Here is a 20,819-nt window from a genome sequence, read left to right as displayed (position 1 = left end):
AAAATGTCTTTGTGTGTTCTTTTCTTTCGGGGAGCATGTCATCAATCCTTCCTATCTGTCAGTTTCTCAGAAATTGTCGAATTTATTTGGTGGAACTAAATCTTGAATATATTCCTGGGATCGATATAAATTATTTTGTGAAAATCTATTACTTTTTGGCGATACGCAGTGTTTCGAAATTAAGCCAGTTTTCAAGGGGAAGTGTATACAGAATAACTGACAGGACACATTCATTCCTAAATGCCAAGCAGCAAAACTATTTTCTTAAGGATATTTATCTCTTGTTGGCACCGTCCGTAATTTCCATGTGAAAACAATTTGCATACAAAGGAAGATGATAGCAAGTTAGACTTATAGATCAGCTATGTGTGCCTAACATCATCATTGAGGGACCCACACTGTTCAATGAAAACAAACCACTTGTTATCTTAACACGAACATTGGCTGAAATATAGGCATGCACCGAGATGAGCTGCAACACTGTTATCTGATCTCGATGTAATCGAGTGTTGAAATTAGATGCACATCTTCCATGTTACAGCTGATATTGTCAAATTCCTGACAACCATAAATATTATAGATACACTGAGGATAGAATATATCTGTTATCCAAATACACAGGAAATTATTAGATACGCTCATATGAACGACGATTAGACATGTATTTATTTTGTTTATTATTCAAAACTATAGTATTATGGGTCTTAACGACACAACATGTTTCAAATTTGAATATGGTCTCAAAATGTCTACCAAAACACTTTTGAAAGCTTTATTGAGGTCTTGAATGTTGAATCCTTGATAAAACAGTTTTTGAGCCGGAATCTTTGAATTCTGCGTAGAAAGAGCGTGCTCCACTGTGCTACATACGTAGACATGTGGACAACACAATCTGGAGCTGTCGAAATATTGTTCGAGATAAAGGGAATGTTAACAGGAAAATCCCTCTTGTTTTTGTCACTCTGAAGATTGATGCACGAATCTAAATTTGAAACAGATCAGGCGGTCACACTGGTCTCATATTTCTAGTTCAGTGGGTAAATCAGTGTAAGACAATTGGCTATTTGTTGTTATTGAACATATCAGATCATCGATAATACCTGAAGCTTAAGTTAAACTTCTTGGCCAAATTCCCTTGTTTTTGGTATTGTTAATCCTAACAGAAATCCAAATTCATATGCATAAAGAAACAGATCAGCAAGACGGGGAGCACAGTTGGTGCCCACGTTAATGTCTACTTCTTACCTTAATGTTACCCAGATGTCATCAAGGATAACGTTAAGCATTCCACGTATTGTTTTCTCAGTAAACGGCAGATGACATTCGCTATATTTGTGACAAATCTTTCTGAACACACGCACACAATTCTCATACACGTTTTTCCTGTTGAGATATAACTGTTTCGTGTCTCAGCACATGTTCAGGCAAACTGTAGTATATCATGTTCGTATTTATGATGGTGATTCAAAGCACAATTATTCCTTACAGGTTTAATGTTACACAAACAATGGTAACGTGTGGTTATTCCAACAGTGACAGGGGCACAGTGCCTATATTTGTGGAGTAAGTTAAAGTGTTAATGAAGGCTGAAAACAATAACAATAAATCCAAAACAATTAATGTTAAATTTGTATGTGCGCTTTCAGCGTGGGCACGGAAATAGAATGTCCGCCTTTTGTTAGAATGTTCAGAGTCAATATGTTCCGCTGGAAAGTTCAGTGTCTGTGTCTGGCGAACACCCACAGTCCTTCAGTGGACTTCATTACGCATGCAGTCCTTCGTCCTACTTTGTGGCTCATATCTACCTCTAACTTGTATCTGAAAAAAAAACCACACAAAACATTCATGTTGAATTTTGTATTAGCCATGAACATTAAAATCAATGGTCAAGATTAATGGTTTTACAGATGTTAAGTTTAATATTTGAAACTGACTTCAGTCTTCTAAAACGTTTTCATTGCAACACGCTCATTTAAATTTGGAAAGTATGTTTCGAGTTTATGGCATCGGAGAATGCATATTTGTTAAATACCTTTGAAGAATTCTTCCAAGCATGACCTTTTCCTCATTTAGGGCGAAATGTTGTCCGATACAGTTTCTGAAACGTAAATGTCAATATGAACAATGTCACATTCTCACATAATCTCACTTATTTCTGCACACATAAATCTGATTCATGGACAAGAGGATGTAACAGAAAAAGCGAGGGCATAAACTGAACACATACCTACGCTGTTGTCGGAAATTCACAATGATCTCTTAATGATTGTCGCTCATGTTTACTTGAAAAGAAAGTCTTAGAGCTAATTTCTTGACAGTGATGGTCATGCAGAGATATCAATAACACGAGGTTGAATTGTACGAGATACGTGTAATACTACAGGTTTCAGTATCAAGTACAGCGTTATTACCATGGGCAACTAGGATACACCAAAGATCCCAAAAGTAGGGAGGGACTTGCTTGACACACCAACTACAGCTGTAGTAGTACCATGGGCCACTAGCATTTATTAACCCTTCAGAGAGACTTATTGACATACAACAGTTGTAGTATTACCGTGCATCACTATGTCAACAGAAACCTACAGCGAGACTGGCTTGACATACAACAGTTGTAGCATTACCATGTATCACTATGTCAACAGAAACCTACAGAGAGATTGACTTGACACACCAACTACAGCTGTAGTAGTACCATGGACCACTAGCATTTATTAACCCTTCAGAGAGACTTGCTTGACATACAACAGTTGTAGTATTACCGTGTATCACTATGTCAACAGAAACCTACAGCGAGACTGGCTTGACATACAAAAGTTGTAGCATTACCATGTATCACTATGTCGACAGAAACCTACAGAGAGACTGGCTTGACACACAACAGTTGTAGCATTACCATGTATCACTATGTCAACAGAAACCTACAGAGAGACTGGCTTAACACAAAACAGTTGTAGTATTACCGTGTATCACTATGTTAACAGAAACCTACAGAGAGACTGGCTTGACACACAACAGTTGTAGTATTACCGTGTATCACTATGTTAACAGAAACCTACAGAGAGACTGGCTTGACACACAACAGTTGTAGCATTACCATGTATCACTATGTCAACAGAAACCTACAGAGAGACTGGCTTGACACACAACAGTTGTAGTAGTACCTTGTATCACTATGTTAACAGAAACCTACAGAGAGATTGGCTTGACACACAACAGTTGTAGCATTACCATGTATCACTATGTCAACAGAAACCTACAGAGAGATTGGCTTGACGTACAACAGTTGTAGCATTACAATGTATCACTATGTCAACATAAACCTACAGAGAGATTGACTTGACACACAACAGTTGTAGCATTACCATGTATCACTATGTTAACAGAACACTACAGAGAGATTGGCTTGACACATCAACTACAGCTGTAGTATTACCGTGGGCCAGCAGAGAAGGGAATGTATGCGTAGTGGTCTTTCTTCTGGATGTTCTCGGGCAGAAACCGATCGGGATCATACACATCCGGATCCTCCCACACTTCCGGGTTGTGATGAATATTCCATATCCCCAGTGTGATGAGGGTTCCTACTGGAAAGACCTTCCCGTCAATGTTCATGGGATTCTCCAGTCTCCGACTGACGAACGGAACGGGCGAGTGGAACCTCATCCCTTCCTTCAGACATCGCGTCAGATACTCCATCTTGGGGATGTCATCCCTAATAACATATACATGTTTCATGAAGCTTCAACATACTCAAACCTCACCAACCCAATCGGCGAATATATTAACATGTAGAGGCTCAACATGTCCGGGAGTATGATCTATAATTATACAAGGCCATGTGTTCTGCAACCCTACTGCTAACTACAGTACCAAACTCATTGTTTTTTCTGCGATAACCAGATGATGTAGCTTATTGGGCGATGTGTCCTACCACTCCTGTGATATGCCTGACTTGGCAATCCGCTTCACAGGCAGGTTTGCCTCATTAAGTGATGTCCCCTACCGTATGATGTGCTCTACCAGATGATGTGCCCTCTCAGGGGAGATGCCCTACCCAGTCATGTGCCCTACAATGTGATCGAAAGGTTGTACCCAAACAGGTAATGTGCTCTACCAGGTGATGTGCTCTACCAGGCGATGTGCTCTACAAATGGGTGGGCTCTACCATCAATGTGTCCTACTAGACGATGTCCCCTACCGTATGATGTGCTCTACCAGATGATCTGCCCTTCCAGGGGAGATGCCCTACCCAGTGATGTTCGCTACAATGTGATCGAAAGGTTGAACCCAAACAGGTTATGTGCTCTACCAGGGGATGTGCCCTACCAGGCGATGTGCTCTACAAATGGGTGGGCTCTACCAGTTGATGTGCTCTACCAGGCGATGTGCTCTACCAGTGGGTGGGCTCTACCATCGATGTGCCCTACTAGGCGATGTCCCCTACCGTATGATGTGCTCTACCAGATGATCTGCCCTTCCAGGGGAGATGCCCTACCCAGTGATGTTCCCTACAATGTGATCGAAAGGTTGTACCCAAACAGGTTATGTGCTCTACCAGGGGATGTGCCCTACCAGGCGATGTGCTCTACCAATGGGTGGGCTCTACCAGTTGATGTGCTCTACCAGGGAATGTGCTCTACTAGGGGATGTGCCCTACCAGGTGATGTGCCATCCCAGGGGATCTGTTCTACTTCGTGATGGGCTCTACCATGTGATGTGCCCTACCATGTAGTGTGCCCTACCAGGTGATATGTCCTACCAGGTGATGTGCCCTACCAGTTGATGTGCTCCACCAGTGGGTGGGCTATACCAGTTGATGTGCTCCATCACAGGGATTTGTTCTACTTTGTGATGTGTCCTACCCAGTGATGTGCCCTACCAGGTGATTTGCCCTACCATGTGATGTACTCTACCAGGTGATGTGCCCTACCAGGTGTTGTGTCCTACCAGGTTATGTTCTCTACCAGTGGGTGGGCTCTACCATGTGATGTGCCCTACCAGTTGATGTGCTCCACCAGTGGGTGAGCTCTACCAGTTGATGTGCTCCACCACAGGGATCTTTTCTACTTTGTGATGTGCCCTACCAGGTGATGTGTCCTACCAGGTGATGTACCCTACCAGGTTATGTACCCTACCATGTTATGTGCCCTACCAGGTGATGTGCTTGGACTCTCTTCCGTCCAGCAGTGTGTCCAGTTCCTTCTGTATACGGGTCTGGAACTCGGGTTTGGAGGCCATGGTGAACAGCGTCCATGATATCCCACTGGCCGTTGTGTCGTGACCTTTACAAGAATGAAACATAGACCAAAATATCCACTTGAAATAAAGGTCTTAAAGAGAAACAATAGATCCTACATATAACTCGTCTAAGTCAATCGTAATGAATCTGTACTTTTCGTGTACATTTAAGAATAGACTTTGACTTTCACTTTAAAGAGTGAGGGCCAAGCATTATATGAACGTCATCGCAAGCTCCGACGTCCATACAGTTTGGCCCTCACTCTATGAAGGATCATACTCCAATGAATGTACCATGTCAATTCTTATCATTTTTTATCACAATTTCTTACCTCAAAGGATGTAGGCCTAGATCTGTGTGACTTCATGTTTACGCTGTAACAACCAGCTGTATCGCGGAATAAAATAGTTCCTCATTACGAGAGGGATCACGAGCGTATGTATGAGATGCGAAAGGTATGTTAAGGACTACCACAGTAAGTCAGTCACAATGACAGCACGTCGTAATACATTTACATCAAGTACAAGATGTCAAATGGCCGACACGACACACGTGACGGGAGAGATTTCCGATGTTAATGAACCTGTTGCGTTTACATGTTTAGTCATCATTGATCAACTGGCCGATCATTGAAAGGTGAATAAAGATGCGTCAAACAGACACTAAGGTAAATTCATAGGTTGCTGGAGACGGTCACTGTCAGCCTAGACACGGATCGAGTCGATACTACGATAGTTTGGTTGTGCATTTCTTCGTTTTGTTCACTACGATGGATCGTAGAGAGGGTATTCGTGAACGATCATGCAGTCAAACCCTCTGACATTCCTCAATGCATACTAAAACGCTGAAGATTAAAGGGTCTAAATTATCAGAAAAAACGCTTCTGCATGTATTCGTGCTGGGGAATTCCCAGGGGTTCCCCCAGGAATGTGAAAGTAGTCCGTCAGTGTTGACGCCATTTCAAGAACACGGTCTCGTGAAAAACGTATGAACGTCCAATTGTGTCCTTCAGACACTTACATTGTATGAACGTCAATGTCGCGGTCATGTGACCGACCTTTCGTCCTATGGAAACGCCGTATATCGTATAAACTTCAAATAAGACAAATATTTGTCGATAAATCTATTTTTTCTAATCCCTTTGCTGAGACGAAGACTAATACAGGTGACTACGAGCGACTATATTTAGCACTTCGCAGCGCAAGTTCATTACCAGCACGAACTGAAGGGAAAGCACCTGAAGATGTAATATTAAAGCGCTATTGACCAAGGTCAGCGCGGAATAGAACCACTCGCAGCCACCGATTCTTACCCTGATTGTAACCACGTGATCAAAACTTAAGGATGATGTTTATCGCTGGCAAAATGAATATTTCTTGAAAAGCACACTTTGCAATGTTTGTCATAACTGTAAGTAATATACCTTATCGGCGGAATGGCTAGCATGTTAAGACAACGACATATTTCACAGACAGTCGTCCGACAAACAGAGGTAGGCTTAGTGGCCATACCTGCAGTGAGGAACGTGTCGACTTCATTCCTGATCTCCAGCGGGGTGAGGCCCTTGCCATCAGCATCTCGTGCACTCAGCAGGACGTCCAAGAAGTCGAGGTAGCGGGTCTTGGGGGGCCCATCTCTCTCCTGCATACACACAGCACAATGTGACACACATGGGACAATGTTACACACACAGTACAACGTTATATACACAGCACAATGTTACACACACAGTACAACGTTATATACACAGCACAATGTTACACTCACAGCACAATGTTACACACACAGTACAACGTTATATACACAGCACAATGTTACACTCACAGTACAATGTTACACACACAGTACAACGTTATATACACAGCACAATGTTACACACACAGTACAATGTGACACACATGGGACAATGTTACACACACAGTACAAAGTTACACACACAGCACAATGTTACACTCACAGCACAATGTTACACACACACAGTATAGTGTGACATACAGTGCATATTACACCCACAGCATAATGTAACATACATATTTAATGTCACATCCTCAGTACAATGTTACGCACATAGGACAATGGTACACAGGGTACAATGTTACATACACAGTACACTCTTACACACACTGTGTAATTTTACATAAACGGGACAATGGTGCACACAGCACAATGTTAAACACACAGTACAATGTTACATACACAGTACAATGTTACATACACAGTACAATGTAACACATAGGACAATATTACATAGAGTACAATGTTACACACACAGTACAAAGTTACACACACAGTACAATGTTACATACACAACGGGGCGGTCTGGTAGCCTAGTGGGTAAAGCGTTTGCTCGTCACGCCGAAGACCCGGGTTCGATTCCCGACATGGGTACAATGTGTGAAGCCCATTTCTGGTGTCCCCCGCCGTGATATTGCTGGAATATATTGCTGAAAACGGCCTAAAACCATACTCACTCACTCACTCACTACATACACCACACAATGTTAAAGTCTCAGGACAAGGTTACACACACAGTACAAAGTTACACACATAATACAATGTTACATACACAATACAATGTTACACACACAGGACAATGTTACACACACAGTTCAATATTACACACACAGTACAATGTTACACACACAGGACATTCTTACACACATAGGACAATGTTACACACACATGACAATGTTACACACACAGGACAATGTTACACATACATTACAATGTTACACCCACAGTACAATGTTATACACACGGGACATACACAAGGCAATGTTACATACACATAACAATATTATATAAAAGTAAATTGTTCCATAAAAAGGACACAGTTTCGGCGAAGGGGTTAGGAGACTACTTACTTAGGCATTACTCTTGAATGAATTATACACAGTAGCATGTTACATATACTACAATGTTACACACACACACACACACACACACACACACACACACACACACATAATGTAACAACACACACAGTACAGTACATTATTATAGGGAACACATTCTGGCCCTGAATTTCCATGGGCATTACTCTGTGAAATGAATTATATAAATTGTTTATCAAGTTAGACACTGACCAAGGTCTGTCGCCTCTTCTCGATGATGTCTTCCGCCCAGCGATGTACAAAGTCACACTGCTTCTTAAACTTCTTCCCCTCGGAGGAGTTGTAAAAAATGAAGTCGAAGAAGTGCAATAGGTTGCTGAACACAAAACAAATCCTGCTTGTCATGCTCGATCTAGATATTAGTTCTACAAACTCAAAGAAGGCCAATCAAAAACTTATTCATTTATTTATGCTCCTCCTAGAAAAGGGGTGGGGTGGGTGGGTGGGTGGGTGGCTGGGGGATGGGTGGGCGCTGTAATGTTTTTTAAATAACATGTCTGTATTTGTCCGAAAAAGTAAATCTGACTGTTTTTTGTCGGAGACGCTATGAAGGTCTGGTGACGCGCTATGAATGTCTGCTATCTGCGGACACACTATGAATGTCTGCTATCTGCGGACACACTATGAATGTCTGCTATCTGCGGACACACTATGAATGTCAAGCGAGGCACAATGAATGTCAGACGTGGTTGGGGTGAGGTGTGTGTGTGTGTGTGTGTGGTTGTGTGTGTGTGGGGGGGGGGGGGGGGGGGGGGGGTATGGAGGGAGAGACGATATATTTTTGTTTGCAACAACTGCAAAGACAGATATTTGTTTTTAAACCAGTGTCCGGGGTATAATTATTCAAGAATTTTCTGGGGGAATCTAATTTTCGATAACTTCCCAGGACTAGTATAAGCAGCCACACAAACGTGCATGCAATCCAGAATCCCATTTCACCTCACCTCACCATATGGCTAATAGTCTGGTGCTGCACTAATGGTATTAGATGGTCTACACTTGTAATGTGTGCTGTTCAGAATGCCCACATACTTACATGTTTCGGTCTACAGCCAGGGCGAGTAAGTCATTCACTGCGTTTACATACGGGTGTGTGTGCCTGAAAAATATATATAAGAATGTTTAATTTAAAAGTTTTTCAACGCTTTATTTGACAAATAAGGGTTCGACAATAAAGTATAAAAATAAAGTCTCGCATGTTAAATAGGCATTGTCCCAAATACGAATCCCTCTTTAAATACACAGCATAATGTCTTTCCAGTTAACAGTAGTGTACATACCCGTTGAAGGTTAAGTTGTCTACATCACAGTTCTTACAACAACCAATTTATTATAGAACGGTGAAGATTTTCTGTAGGTGTTTAAGGGCAGTAAACTATTACTGCAATATATCGTCCAACGCCGTTGCTGTTATCAACAATGTAGAATGAAACCGTTATTAGCACAATCATCCGGACTCCCGTGTCTGGATTAACGAACTATCGGTATGTACTAAAATAAATGCTTCCTGTGTATAGATAGACATCCCCAGTAGAAATGGTTAGGAAGCAGTATTCCCGGATTAACCCTCACGTTGCCGTCTGTCTCATTCCTCATGCCTAAGCACGATGATGTCTGTCCAATTCCCTGGACACATTCATGTTGCTGTCTGTCCAATTCCGCACACTCATCCAATTTGTTGTTTGTCAAATTTCCGGTACTTACCCATGTTGCTGTCTGTCTAATTCTCCATACTCTCCAATGTTGCTGTCTGTCTAATTCTCCATACTCTCCAATGTTGCTGTCTGTCTAATTCTCCATACTTTCCAATGTTGCTGTGTGTCAAATTCTCCATAATCTCCAATGTTGCTGTCTGTCTAATTCTCCATACTCTCCAATGTTGCTGTCTGTCTAATTCTCCATACTCTCCAATGTTGCTGTCTGTCTAATTCTCCATACTCTCCAATGTTGCTCTCTGTCTAACTCCCCGAACTTACCCATGTTGCTATCTGTCTAATTCTCCATACTCTCCAATGTTGCTATCTGTCTAATTCTCCATACTCTCCAATGTTGCTGTGTGTCTAATTCTCCATACTCTCCAATGTTGCTGTGTGTCTAATTCTCCATACTCTCCAATGTTGCTGTCTGTCTAATTCTCCATACTCTCCAATGTTGGTGTGTGTCAAATTCTCCATAATCTCCAATGTTGCTGTCTGTCTAATTCTCCATACTCTCCAATGTTGCTGTCTGTCTAATTCTCCATACTCTCCAATGTTGCTGTCTGTCTAATTCTCCATACTCTCCAATGTTGCTCTCTGTCTAACTCCCCGAACTTACCCATGTTGCTATCTGTCTAATTCTCCATACTCTCCAATGTTGCTATCTGTCTAATTCTCCATACTCTCCAATGTTGCTGTGTGTCTAATTCTCCATACTCTCCAATGTTGCTGTGTGTCTAATTCTCCATACTCTCCAATGTTGCTGTCTGTCTAATTCTCCATACTCTCCAATGTTGCTGTCTGTCTAATTCTCCATACTCTCCAATGTTGCTGTCTGTCTAACTCCCCGAACTCACCCATGTTGCTATCTGTCTAATTCTCCATACTCTCCAATGTTGCTGTATGTCTAATTCTCCATACTCTCCAATATTGCTCTGTGTCTAATTCTCCATACTCTCCAATGTTGCTCTCTGTCTAATTTACCATACTCTCCAATGTTGCTGTCTGTCTAGTTCTCAATACTATCCAATGTTGCTGTCTGTCTAACTCCCCGAACTCACCCATGTTGCTATCTGTCTAAATCTCCATACTCTCCAATGTTGCTGTCTGTCTAATTCTCCATACTCTCCAATGTTGCTGTCTGTCTAACTCCCCGAACTCACCCATGTTGCTATCTGTCTAATTCCCCATACTCTCCAATGTTTCCGTCTGTCTAATTCTCCATACTCTCCAATGTTGCTGTCTGTCTAATTCTCCATACTCTCCAGTGTTGTTGTCTGTCACATTCCCGTACTCACCCCTGTTGTTGTCTGCCACATTCCCCGCACTGACCCCTGTTGTTGTCTGTCACATTCCCGTACTCACCCCTGTTGTTGTCTGTCACATTCCCCGCACTGACCCCTGTTGTTGTCTGTCACATTCCCCGTACTCACCCCTGTTGTTGTCTGTCACATTCCCCGTACTCACCCCTGTTGTTGTCTGCCACATTCCCCGTACTCACCCCTGTTGTTGTCTGCCACATTCCCTGTGCTCACCCCTGTTGTTGTCTGCCACATTCCCGTACTCACCCCTGCTGTTGTCTGTCACATTCCCTGTACTCACCCCTGTTGCTGCCTGTCACATTCCCCGTACTCACCCCTGCAGCTGTATGTTTTCCTCGACAGACATGGCGCACCTCAACAGGATATCAAATGTACACAGACTGATCATGTTGAACAACTCAAAGCTGGTGCCTTCCTCCACGTGCTTGTCAATCTTCTCCTGTTAAACAAATGTTGATACGTTAAGATTCTCACGCCAAAGTGATTAAGTATGGATTTACGCCGCTTTTAGCAATATTTCAGCAATATCACAGCCGGGAACACAAGAAATGGGCTTCACACAATGTACCCATGTCGGGAATCGATCCGGATCTTCAGCGTGACGAGCAAACGCTTTAGGCTACCCGACCGCCCCCTCGCACCAACGAATGACCTTCGCACACACCATAACCATGAGGGGAATGGAACCCGGGTCTTCAGCGTCACAAGCGTCAACCACTTGGCTAACCTCTGTGCTGAGCCTGACAAAACCATGTTCGCTTAACGCATAATGTTGAATTTGGATTACAGAAAACTATGTTTATGACGAACACGCTTATTACGAACTTATTTTTGTGTCCTGGCCAGTTGTTGTATATGTGCTTATAACGAACTGATCCGTGAAGATCCGAGTTAGAAGAGGTCTTCAGCAACCCATGCTTGCCGTAAAAGGCGACTATGCTGGTCGTTAGAGGCGACTAAGGGGATATGAGGGTCAGGCTCGCTGACTTGTTTGATGTATGTCATCGTATTCCAATTTTGTGTATATCGATGATTATGGTGTCCATCACTGCCTAAATGCCCAAAAGCAATCATATGTTCGTAGGGATATTTGTTCCGTGTGGTGGAGGCCGTCATCCCTAGTTTCCACGTGTATTACCTACTGCATAGTCAATGAACATTGGCTCTATTCAATGAACATTGGCTCTGTTCATGAAAAAATCAACAAAGTGAATACAATAAAATGTAATAACAAATCAGACCTTTGCGTTATATGATGATAAATGGACCTACACTATTAATTGAAAAATATACAATTGTTTATACAAGATGTATATTGACTGAAAAATGGCACGTTATTAAATTATCAGATATCGTTACACATCTAGTGAATCTGAAGCTAATAAGCAATATTTCTGATAAAATATATATTATGACTGCACTATTGTGCTCAGATTGTATCTGTAATTTGAAGGCACGGGAAATGAAAAATATATTTTAATATGTGTTCATCTAAATGAAAATCAGATGTTACATGTTATGAAAACTAACATATTCTTGCTTCCTAACAACACGGTTTCAAAAAACATTTATTTAAGAGGTTTTTCAACTTTTCCCTTACCGTGACTCGACCTTTTTCCCATTTTATTGGATAGACAGTCAACAGTGGCGTAATCTTACTAAGACGTAATCGCAACTTCAATTTCATAAAATCAGGTCTTTAACTGCGATGTATTCCTCTCTGCGTGAAGATATGACGATACCTTCTTCTTGTGCCAATCAGATGTCAGCTTTCTAAAACGATTCGGTTTTATTTCTTAACCACTTCGTTTCGGGAGTTTCGACCGTTTAAGCCGAAAACCACCACAGAGCACAACTATTACACTCGATAGCAGAACCTGTAGGATGTAGATGGCGCTTAGAAACAAGAAGGGGCATAACATTTCTACAACAATATAACAATAAAGATTTAATTTTATACATTCAGAACCCCCCGATTAAATTCATTTTCTGTTTGCAAAAATCCAATATGCCTGTCTGAATGTTTCCCCCACTCGTACCGAGAGTTTGGTACTCTCTTCGGTGCTTGGTTGGTTAGAACATTCACCTGTCGCGACGTTCTATGGAGAAATCCTCAGACCTTCAGACTTTAGACATAGAAGTAATTTTCCGTATGCTTTGCACCACTGACGTAAATATATTCAGACAATATTGAATTACTTAATTTACCAGTAATTACCTCGCCCATCGCACCTGAGGTACGATAGTTTTCAGAAATAGAACACGCAGGTAAGACGCTCTGACGAAATTCCAACTGTATTTCACCCCAGAAATGTGAGAATCACACGATGTTAATTAAAAGCCTGATATTTCGTTCAAACCAAACCCCGTCAATTTTACTACTGACCTGAGAACACCTTTAGAAATGTATTCTACATTATGCTTTATATAATATCTGAGATTAGCATGTATCAATTGCAACCTTGGAAATATCGAGATGTCATGGTTGAAGGCATTTACTGTCAAGTACTCGGCTTACCATCATGGTGTCAATGGCGTTGTTGGAGACGTCGACGTAGGGTTTGAGGATGTCGAAGTGGAAGGCGGGGGCGAGGAGGCGGCGAGATCGGTACCAGCGTTGTCCCCCCGCAATCAGGAGACTCTCTCCCACCCAGGGCACTAATGTTTCATAGATGGCTCCAAATCCCCTCGGCTTTGGCTCTGTGCAATGAGAGGGTCAAAACTCGTTGAATGACTGAAACTCGTTCTCTGATTATGAAATCGATTTTCGTATTGAAACACAAATATACTTGACGTTGACCAAAATATTTTGAAACTATTATCAAAGTACCAATGCTAATATCTGACAGAAATGTGTGTCTTCACAATGGCAAGGACTGGCATCAAATAGCAGGAATATTGCTGAATGCGGCGTTAAACAGCAAACAAAACATATCTGCCATGGCAAAAACTATATTAATAGCGTTCCCTTGCTATACTTCTGGGTTCCCGTGCCTCTGTCTTGTAGCACCATGGGGATGGAACATGGGCATGCCTTCAACTTTGAGACAAGGACACGCCGAAATTGTGAATACTATTTTTTTATGGACAAAATATTGCAGAAGAATAAGTCAAATATTTTACTCAAGTATAATGTACTTCGCATTAGATGTCAGTGTGGTGTCACTGTGGTCAATGCTTTGAGTAGTGTATTGAGCCTGTACTCGCTTACATGACAAGCCAAAGTGTAGGCCATAGACTTCTACTCGGCAAATAGTGATGTCCTTTACGCATACTGAAGGAGGTTTAGTTAATCTTCAGCGCCTTATTTTTATATATGGGGCGGTGGGGTCGCCAAGTGGTAAAAGCGTTCGCCCGTCACGCTAAAGGCCAGGGTTTGATTCCCCACATGGGTACAATATGGGAAACCCTTTTCTGGTGTCCCGCGCCCGCCGTGATAGCGCTGAAATGTTGCAAAAAACCATACTCACTATCCGTTTATATATATATAAAAAACGTTACACGATCGAAACCTTTGATCAAAAAGTTTTCTTGGTCCAAGTTGGGCTGTTTACACCCATCAAAAAATGTTTGCTATTGTCATATGCATTTTGTGTATTGCCATGTTGAGTAATATAGCAAGTAAACGCGGTGGTATAGCGAGGGAACGTAGAAGAAGAGCGAGTAAGCGCAGTAGTATAGCGAGGGAACGTGGTAGTATAGCGAGTAAACGCGGTATAATTATAACGAGTAAACGCAGTAGTATAGCGAGGGAACGTGGTAGTATAGCGAGTAAAAGCAGTAGTATAGCGAGGGAACGCGATAGTATAGCGTGTACACGCGGTAATATAGCGAGTAAACGCTGTAGTATAGCTAGTAAACGCATTAGTTTAGCGAGTAAACGCAGTAGTTTAGCGAGGGAACGTGGTAATATAGCGAGAAACACAGTAGTATAGCGAGGGGAACGCGTTAGTATAGCGTGTACACGCGGTAATATAGCGAGAAAACGCTGTAGTATAGCGAGTAAACGCATTAGTTTAGCGAGTAAACGCAGCAGTATAGCGAGGGAACGTGGTGGTATAGCGACTAAACGTGGTATAATAGCGAGTAAACGCAGTAGTATTGCGAGGGAAGGCTGTATTATAGGATGTATTATAGGGAGTAAAAAGCAAATCGAGGCAACGCAATAGTAAATTGAGGGAATGCGACAGTACTGCTAGGCAACGCGATAGGATAATGAGGGAATGCGCTGGTATTGCGAGGGAACAAGATAAATATATTTTTTAGCATGGCAGGTAGAAGTTTCCATATGGTTCTATCTATAATGTGAGACTTTAATTATTCTTATTGAACAAGCATAACTTTTTGCATTTCTTTACAGTTGAAACATATTCAATAACATTCAGTTGTTAAAAGTGCATTTCAGATATCGTAGGAAGGTATTTCAATACACACATGAATAACAAATTATAATTTTTCTGGTCACCTGTGATGATGGCTCTGATAGAGTCTGGATGGTACACCCTGATGACTGGATTGAGGGGCCCTATCCAGAGCCGGAAATACTTGGGGTATCTCCTCATCCATTTCTTCTCCACTTCAGCACGCTTCTCAAACTCCTTAGGGTACTGAAACAAAAATATAACCCTGATCAAGTGGGGACGGGGATCCATTTGTTTAAGCGCAGTCCACTGTACAGAGTTGCTTCCCTTAGGTGTGCCAGGAACCTATGATCGTGAGTTCGAATCCCAGATTCGCCCTGATTATGTTTCTGAATCGTTGGTGTGGATGAATATTTGTGGTCCCAAAACTTCATCGACGTACTGACTTGAATTGCTATCAAGTTTTAACTAAACAACGGCTTATAGGGAGTTATAATGTAAATGGTGTGAATATGGCGTGAAATTTTACAAATGCTAAACGTTTTTTTTTTTGATTGGACGACTTATATGGTATCACACAACGATCGACATTTCTCCTCTGCCTAATGCTTGATTTCATTGCACTGTGACTAAGTTTCCCCAAGATGCATTTTTTCAGGAGATCTGCTGTAAGCGTATGTGCCTTGCATTGGCGCGTGAAATGAGCTGAGTAACAAAGGAATGACGCCATTAACTACTAGTATATATTCCACAGTTTGTATACCATGTTTATGTTCAAAACATGTTGAGAGTTTGTGATATTGATATTGTTAGATACGGCATAACGTGTTCAATTAAGTGATTGGGTTTAACGCCGCTTTTAACATTTTTTCCAGTTATATCACAGCGTGTCTGCTTAATGTGGGAGGAAAGCCGCAAGTGATGCAGGTCTCAGACGTTTGCCACTTCGGTGAAACCAACGAGCACGGGTAGGGTGCTGACAAACCTAAAAACATAATTGGGCGAACCGGGATTCGAACCTACAATCATAGGTTTCTGGCGTGTCCAAGGGACGCAACTCTGCAAAGCGAATCGCGACGCCTTAGGCGACTGGGCCACCCGTGCCCCCCATGGGGTAGCCTAGTGGTTAAAACGTTCGCTCGTCACGCCGAAGACCCGGGTTCGATTCCCAACATGGGAACAATGTGTGAAGCGGTGATTTTGCTGGAATATTGCTAAAAGCGGCGAAAACTCATTCAATGTGTTTACTGTGCATGCGTGTGTTCGTGCGTGCTAGCCCACTGACACACCTTGCCACAGTGTAACATGAATACCCCACTCAGACATTGTGTACTGAATCCGAGCCCTCCAGTCCTTGTTTTAGTCCCTTAATGTCGAGTGCCAGTCAGGAAGACGCCCTATCAACGAAACAACGGAGGCGGTTCAATAGTAAACATCCCAGTAATAGCAGCAGTAAAAGAAGTAATAGTAGAAATACTTATTTGTATACACCACCCTAGTCGACTTTGACCTGTAACAACAATGATCAGGGACGAGGTAAACTGGCTCACCAAATGCAGGTTGCCGGTCCTCCAGGAGAAGTCCTTGACGCCCTGACAATTGTTGAAGAAACTGAAGAGACGCCAATACCAGACCAGGAAACTGACCACGCGGTACGCCACATACAGAAGAACAGATGTCCCTGCAGCCTGGAGAACAGTTTCACGATTGAGATGAGATACAAGATCCTGCGGGCCCATGTTTACAAACGTCTCTCACCCACACCGGCGAGAACCTGGGACACAGTATCACAACCGTATTTGTCGAGTGGGGGGAGGCTCCTATGTGCCGTGTGTCGGGAGCCACAAGGAAGTGCCAGTAAGCGTCAACCCAGGGGAGAGTTGGGTTAAATAGTCTGGAGCCAGGGTCTCCCTCGCCAGATCCCTTATTTCGAGGCTGTAGAAATACGGGACGCCCCTTAATCACCATCTGTCGCCTGAACTCTCACGCCTACTTCATGAGATAATTAAAAAAAATTTCAATGTTCTGCACTTTTTAATATAAAAATACATTTAGTGTTTGTCAGAAGAGTTAGTTTCATACTTAATCATTTCTAAGTCGATGAAATGGTTTGTTTACGGTAGACGAATTTATAAGACCATAGTGTTATTGCCAAACCCTTCAGTTCAATTCTAATTGATCCAGACTGCACAATATCGGGGGAAATCATCATTATATCTCTGGAGTTTTTTGGTACCGTTAACGGAGGCGAAAATATTGCATTGACGAACAATACACAATACAATTTACTAAAATACAACATCTGGCCGATTCAAATAACAGTGATTGCTGATTGTAACAACCTGTAAATACCTCCCATGAAATTCCCTTTGCTTCCAACATTTGAGAGAATTCCCCTATCGCATCCGTATTGCGCATTCATGCAATGGGCTTTTGACGTTCAATGTGTATTGTGTAGTACAGAGGAATATCTGCTTCGGACTTAATTGCGTCATTGTTTTGACATCCAGGTGAAATGAACGTTTTACTTATTGTGGGGCCGAAATTTGTACAGAGGCCTGTGTTAGGAATATTATAACAGAGGATAACAAATGTAAATAGAAACAAGATTCAAAGAAGTATTTTTATGAATCATAGTATATTCGGCACAATTGATATCGCCTTGTATTACAAATGTTGATTAGTTAAAGTCCTGCCTCGACAGATTCCACTGTGCACGGTTATATTTGTAAATGTAATAGGTGTGAAGAAAATATGTCCATATTAGCGATAAGGTAGCTCAGTGTCTCAATCAAGTTTTGGCACGTCACGCCGAAACTGTCGAGTTCGATTCCTTACATCGGGGTAATGTTTCGTATGAAGCCCATTCCTGCAGCCGTTGAAGCGTATAACACCATACCCGTGCATTAAGTGCACACAAAGAACTCAAACTTTGGGGTACATGATAACAAATACTAATTCATACAGAATAATAAACACATATAATATATCCATTGTAATCAAAAAGCTGTGTTAGGTATACTCGCTTCAAACAGCTTCACCAGCAAATATTAACACACTCGGGATACTGTGACACTCAATCAACCGAGTCACCGAGTCCGACCACCCAGTCCACGTAAGTCGCCTCTTACGACAAGCACAGGTTACTTGAGGCAACGCCTACTTCGGACTCACCATAGGGTCACATCAACATTTAAGGCCATTAATACATGATTTATATTTGTTATTCAACGCCGCACTCAGCAATATTCCAGCTAATGACCACGGGTCTGTAAATAATCGAGTCTACACCAGACAATCCAGTGATTGACATCGTGAGCATCGATCACGCAAATGGGATACGATGATATGCATCCCGTTAGTCGCCTTTTACTACAAGCACGGGTTGCTGAAGACCAGTACATGTACTAACCCTCGCGTTCTTGGGGTCGTGAGTACATAATGAAGAAAGTATTAGATATAAACACAGAGCAAGTAGCACAAATGACACAATTATTCAAATAAACAGTTTACTCATTCACGTTGCCCTATCGACTGTGACTTCCGTCCATTACACATACGTATGGAAGCTCCGACGCTGAACTGAACTTTATGTACATTTGATGGCTAATGGTGGTGTTAGACGAGATGTACAAACATATATCTACAAAATTGAAAATATGGAAAAGAGTCAACTAAGTGAAGAGCCTTTGACTTTAAGTGAAGTGATTCATGTGTTAGGGGTGTTCTGTAAACGTCAGATCTGAGGATAAGTGTGTCGGCCTTTGACACAGTGCATGGGTTGCGTCTGTCTGGACTGCTTGAGTACTCAGCTCAATGATGCCCAGTTTGCCACTGGGTGCGTGAGTAGATCTCTTGACCCCAGCAGTGATAACTCACCGGATGCCTATTGTGTTAGTTCTATTCTTTGAATGACATTGTTATAAACTTGTTACAGCTGCTGCTTAATAAACCGTGAGGTGCAATATATAGTTCTTTGTATTTTATTCATATTCAGGCTGGTATTTCTGCTATCCAAAGTGTGCAGTGAGGCCTTCTTATTCTTGATAGTAATTTTGGAGACAAAAGTGCTAAGTTTATGAACACACAAATGTCATTTTAGAAAGTGGTCATATGTAACAAATGTTATATTTTGGATGACACTTTCTTAGTAAAGTTCATAGCTTTCGGCCATGGGAGCTGTGCCAGTTTACACTTGTCAGAGGGGTACACAAAGTACATGATCTAGACTACCAGTTGTCGTACTTCCATTTTTGCGGATGCCTCGGTGGCTGAGTGGGTAATTAGATAGGGACTCAACCAAACAAAGTGCGAGAATTTGTACTTTACTTAGAAAGTGTTGTCCCAAATATGACACTTGTTACATATGACCACTTTCTGAAATAACATTTGTGTTTTAATGTGTTGTTTAGTTTCGGTTGTTTTGCTTGTACATTCCAGGAAGTGGGCAGTGTTCCCATATTTATGATGAGTGAGTGAGTGAGGTTTTACGCCGCTTTTAGCAATATTCCAGCAATATCACGGTGGGGGACACCAGAAATGGGCTTCACACATTGTACCCATGTCTGGATCGAACTCGGGTCTTCGGCGTGACGATCGAACGCTTTAACCACTAGGCTACCCGACCGCCCCCAATATTTATAATGTATTTAATTTGTACAAAATAGTGATTACAATCTAGTAGTAAATAACATTTATACTCGGCTTTTATATTTAATTTAGTACCATGAATTGCACACTACATGTTCTTAATTTGCTGCAATTTCGCGTTTTGACAGGTTTTCGTACAGGTATGTGTCAGCTACAGTTAATTACATCACAACTGGACAAAATTGTAACTACATGCGTGTATGAACAATTGGTTCGAAATCCATTTACAGCGTTGTTAGATGTGAGAAGAAATATACTACATATAGGCCAAAACATGCATGTATGTAGGAGAATTGCTCACAACTATGCGAGATGTTTATTTGCGCTTCTCAAAACTGTTAACGTGGCAAGCATTAAATATGTAAGTTAAATTTCGAGATAACGATATGTTATATCATGTTTAATTAGACATATGCGGGTAAATTTATATGTATTTGTATAGGCGGTCGCGACCACAAACAAGGTTCGACATATCGGTACATTCGACAAAACAGGGTTCGAGTATACATGTTAAAAATGCAAAAGTAGTTTATTTACACAAAATGGTTTCAAAGAAGTGGCGGTTATTTAAGGATTACATAACTTCGGCCCGCATGACCTCGTCATTTTCTCTCCTCGTTAATACGCTGACAAATCCTTTCATTTATTATTGG

At 41.8% G+C, this 20,819-nt stretch overlaps 1 protein-coding gene across 1 annotated transcript; it reads right to left on the bottom strand.

Annotated features, from left to right (window-relative positions):
* Positions 1-1,715: 1,715 nt before the first annotated feature.
* LOC139445702 (ultra-long-chain fatty acid omega-hydroxylase-like) lies at positions 1,716-17,255 on the bottom strand. The gene is made up of 11 exons (XM_071226901.1): positions 17,067-17,255; positions 15,621-15,762; positions 13,674-13,855; positions 11,470-11,594; positions 9,173-9,235; positions 8,329-8,452; positions 6,754-6,883; positions 5,156-5,285; positions 3,437-3,715; positions 2,033-2,098; positions 1,716-1,818 (listed from the first exon to the last, which is right to left on the bottom strand). Exons 1-11 carry the CDS (start codon positions 17,253-17,255, stop codon positions 1,716-1,718), a joined length of 1,533 nt encoding a protein of 510 aa, XP_071083002.1.
* Between the last annotated feature and the right edge of the window lie 3,564 nt (positions 17,256-20,819).

The sequence above is a fragment of the Haliotis cracherodii genome, unplaced genomic scaffold (assembly GCF_022045235.1).
Source record: "Haliotis cracherodii isolate W230 unplaced genomic scaffold, xgHalCrac1.p SCAF_6, whole genome shotgun sequence".
Lineage (NCBI taxonomy): Eukaryota > Metazoa > Mollusca > Gastropoda > Lepetellida > Haliotidae > Haliotis > Haliotis cracherodii.
The sequence above is the reverse complement of the archived record's forward strand: the minus strand, read 5'-3'. Positions and strand labels throughout refer to the sequence as shown.

What these genes read in the sequence shown, in the direction of transcription:
- LOC139445702 (XM_071226901.1), bottom strand. Translation starts at nt 17,255, where the DNA reads ATGGGCCCGCAGGATCTTGTATCTCATCTCAATCGTGAAACTGTTCTC. An exon ending in AGAAGAGGCGACAGACCTTG is followed by an intron (nt 6,884 to 8,328) that starts GTCAGTGTCTAA and finishes GTGTGTATGCAG; the next exon opens with GAGAGAGATGGGCCCCCCAA. An exon ending in CCCTTCTCTGCTGGCCCACG is followed by an intron (nt 2,099 to 3,436) that starts GTAATACTACAG and finishes TTTACGTTTCAG; the next exon opens with AAACTGTATCGGACAACATT.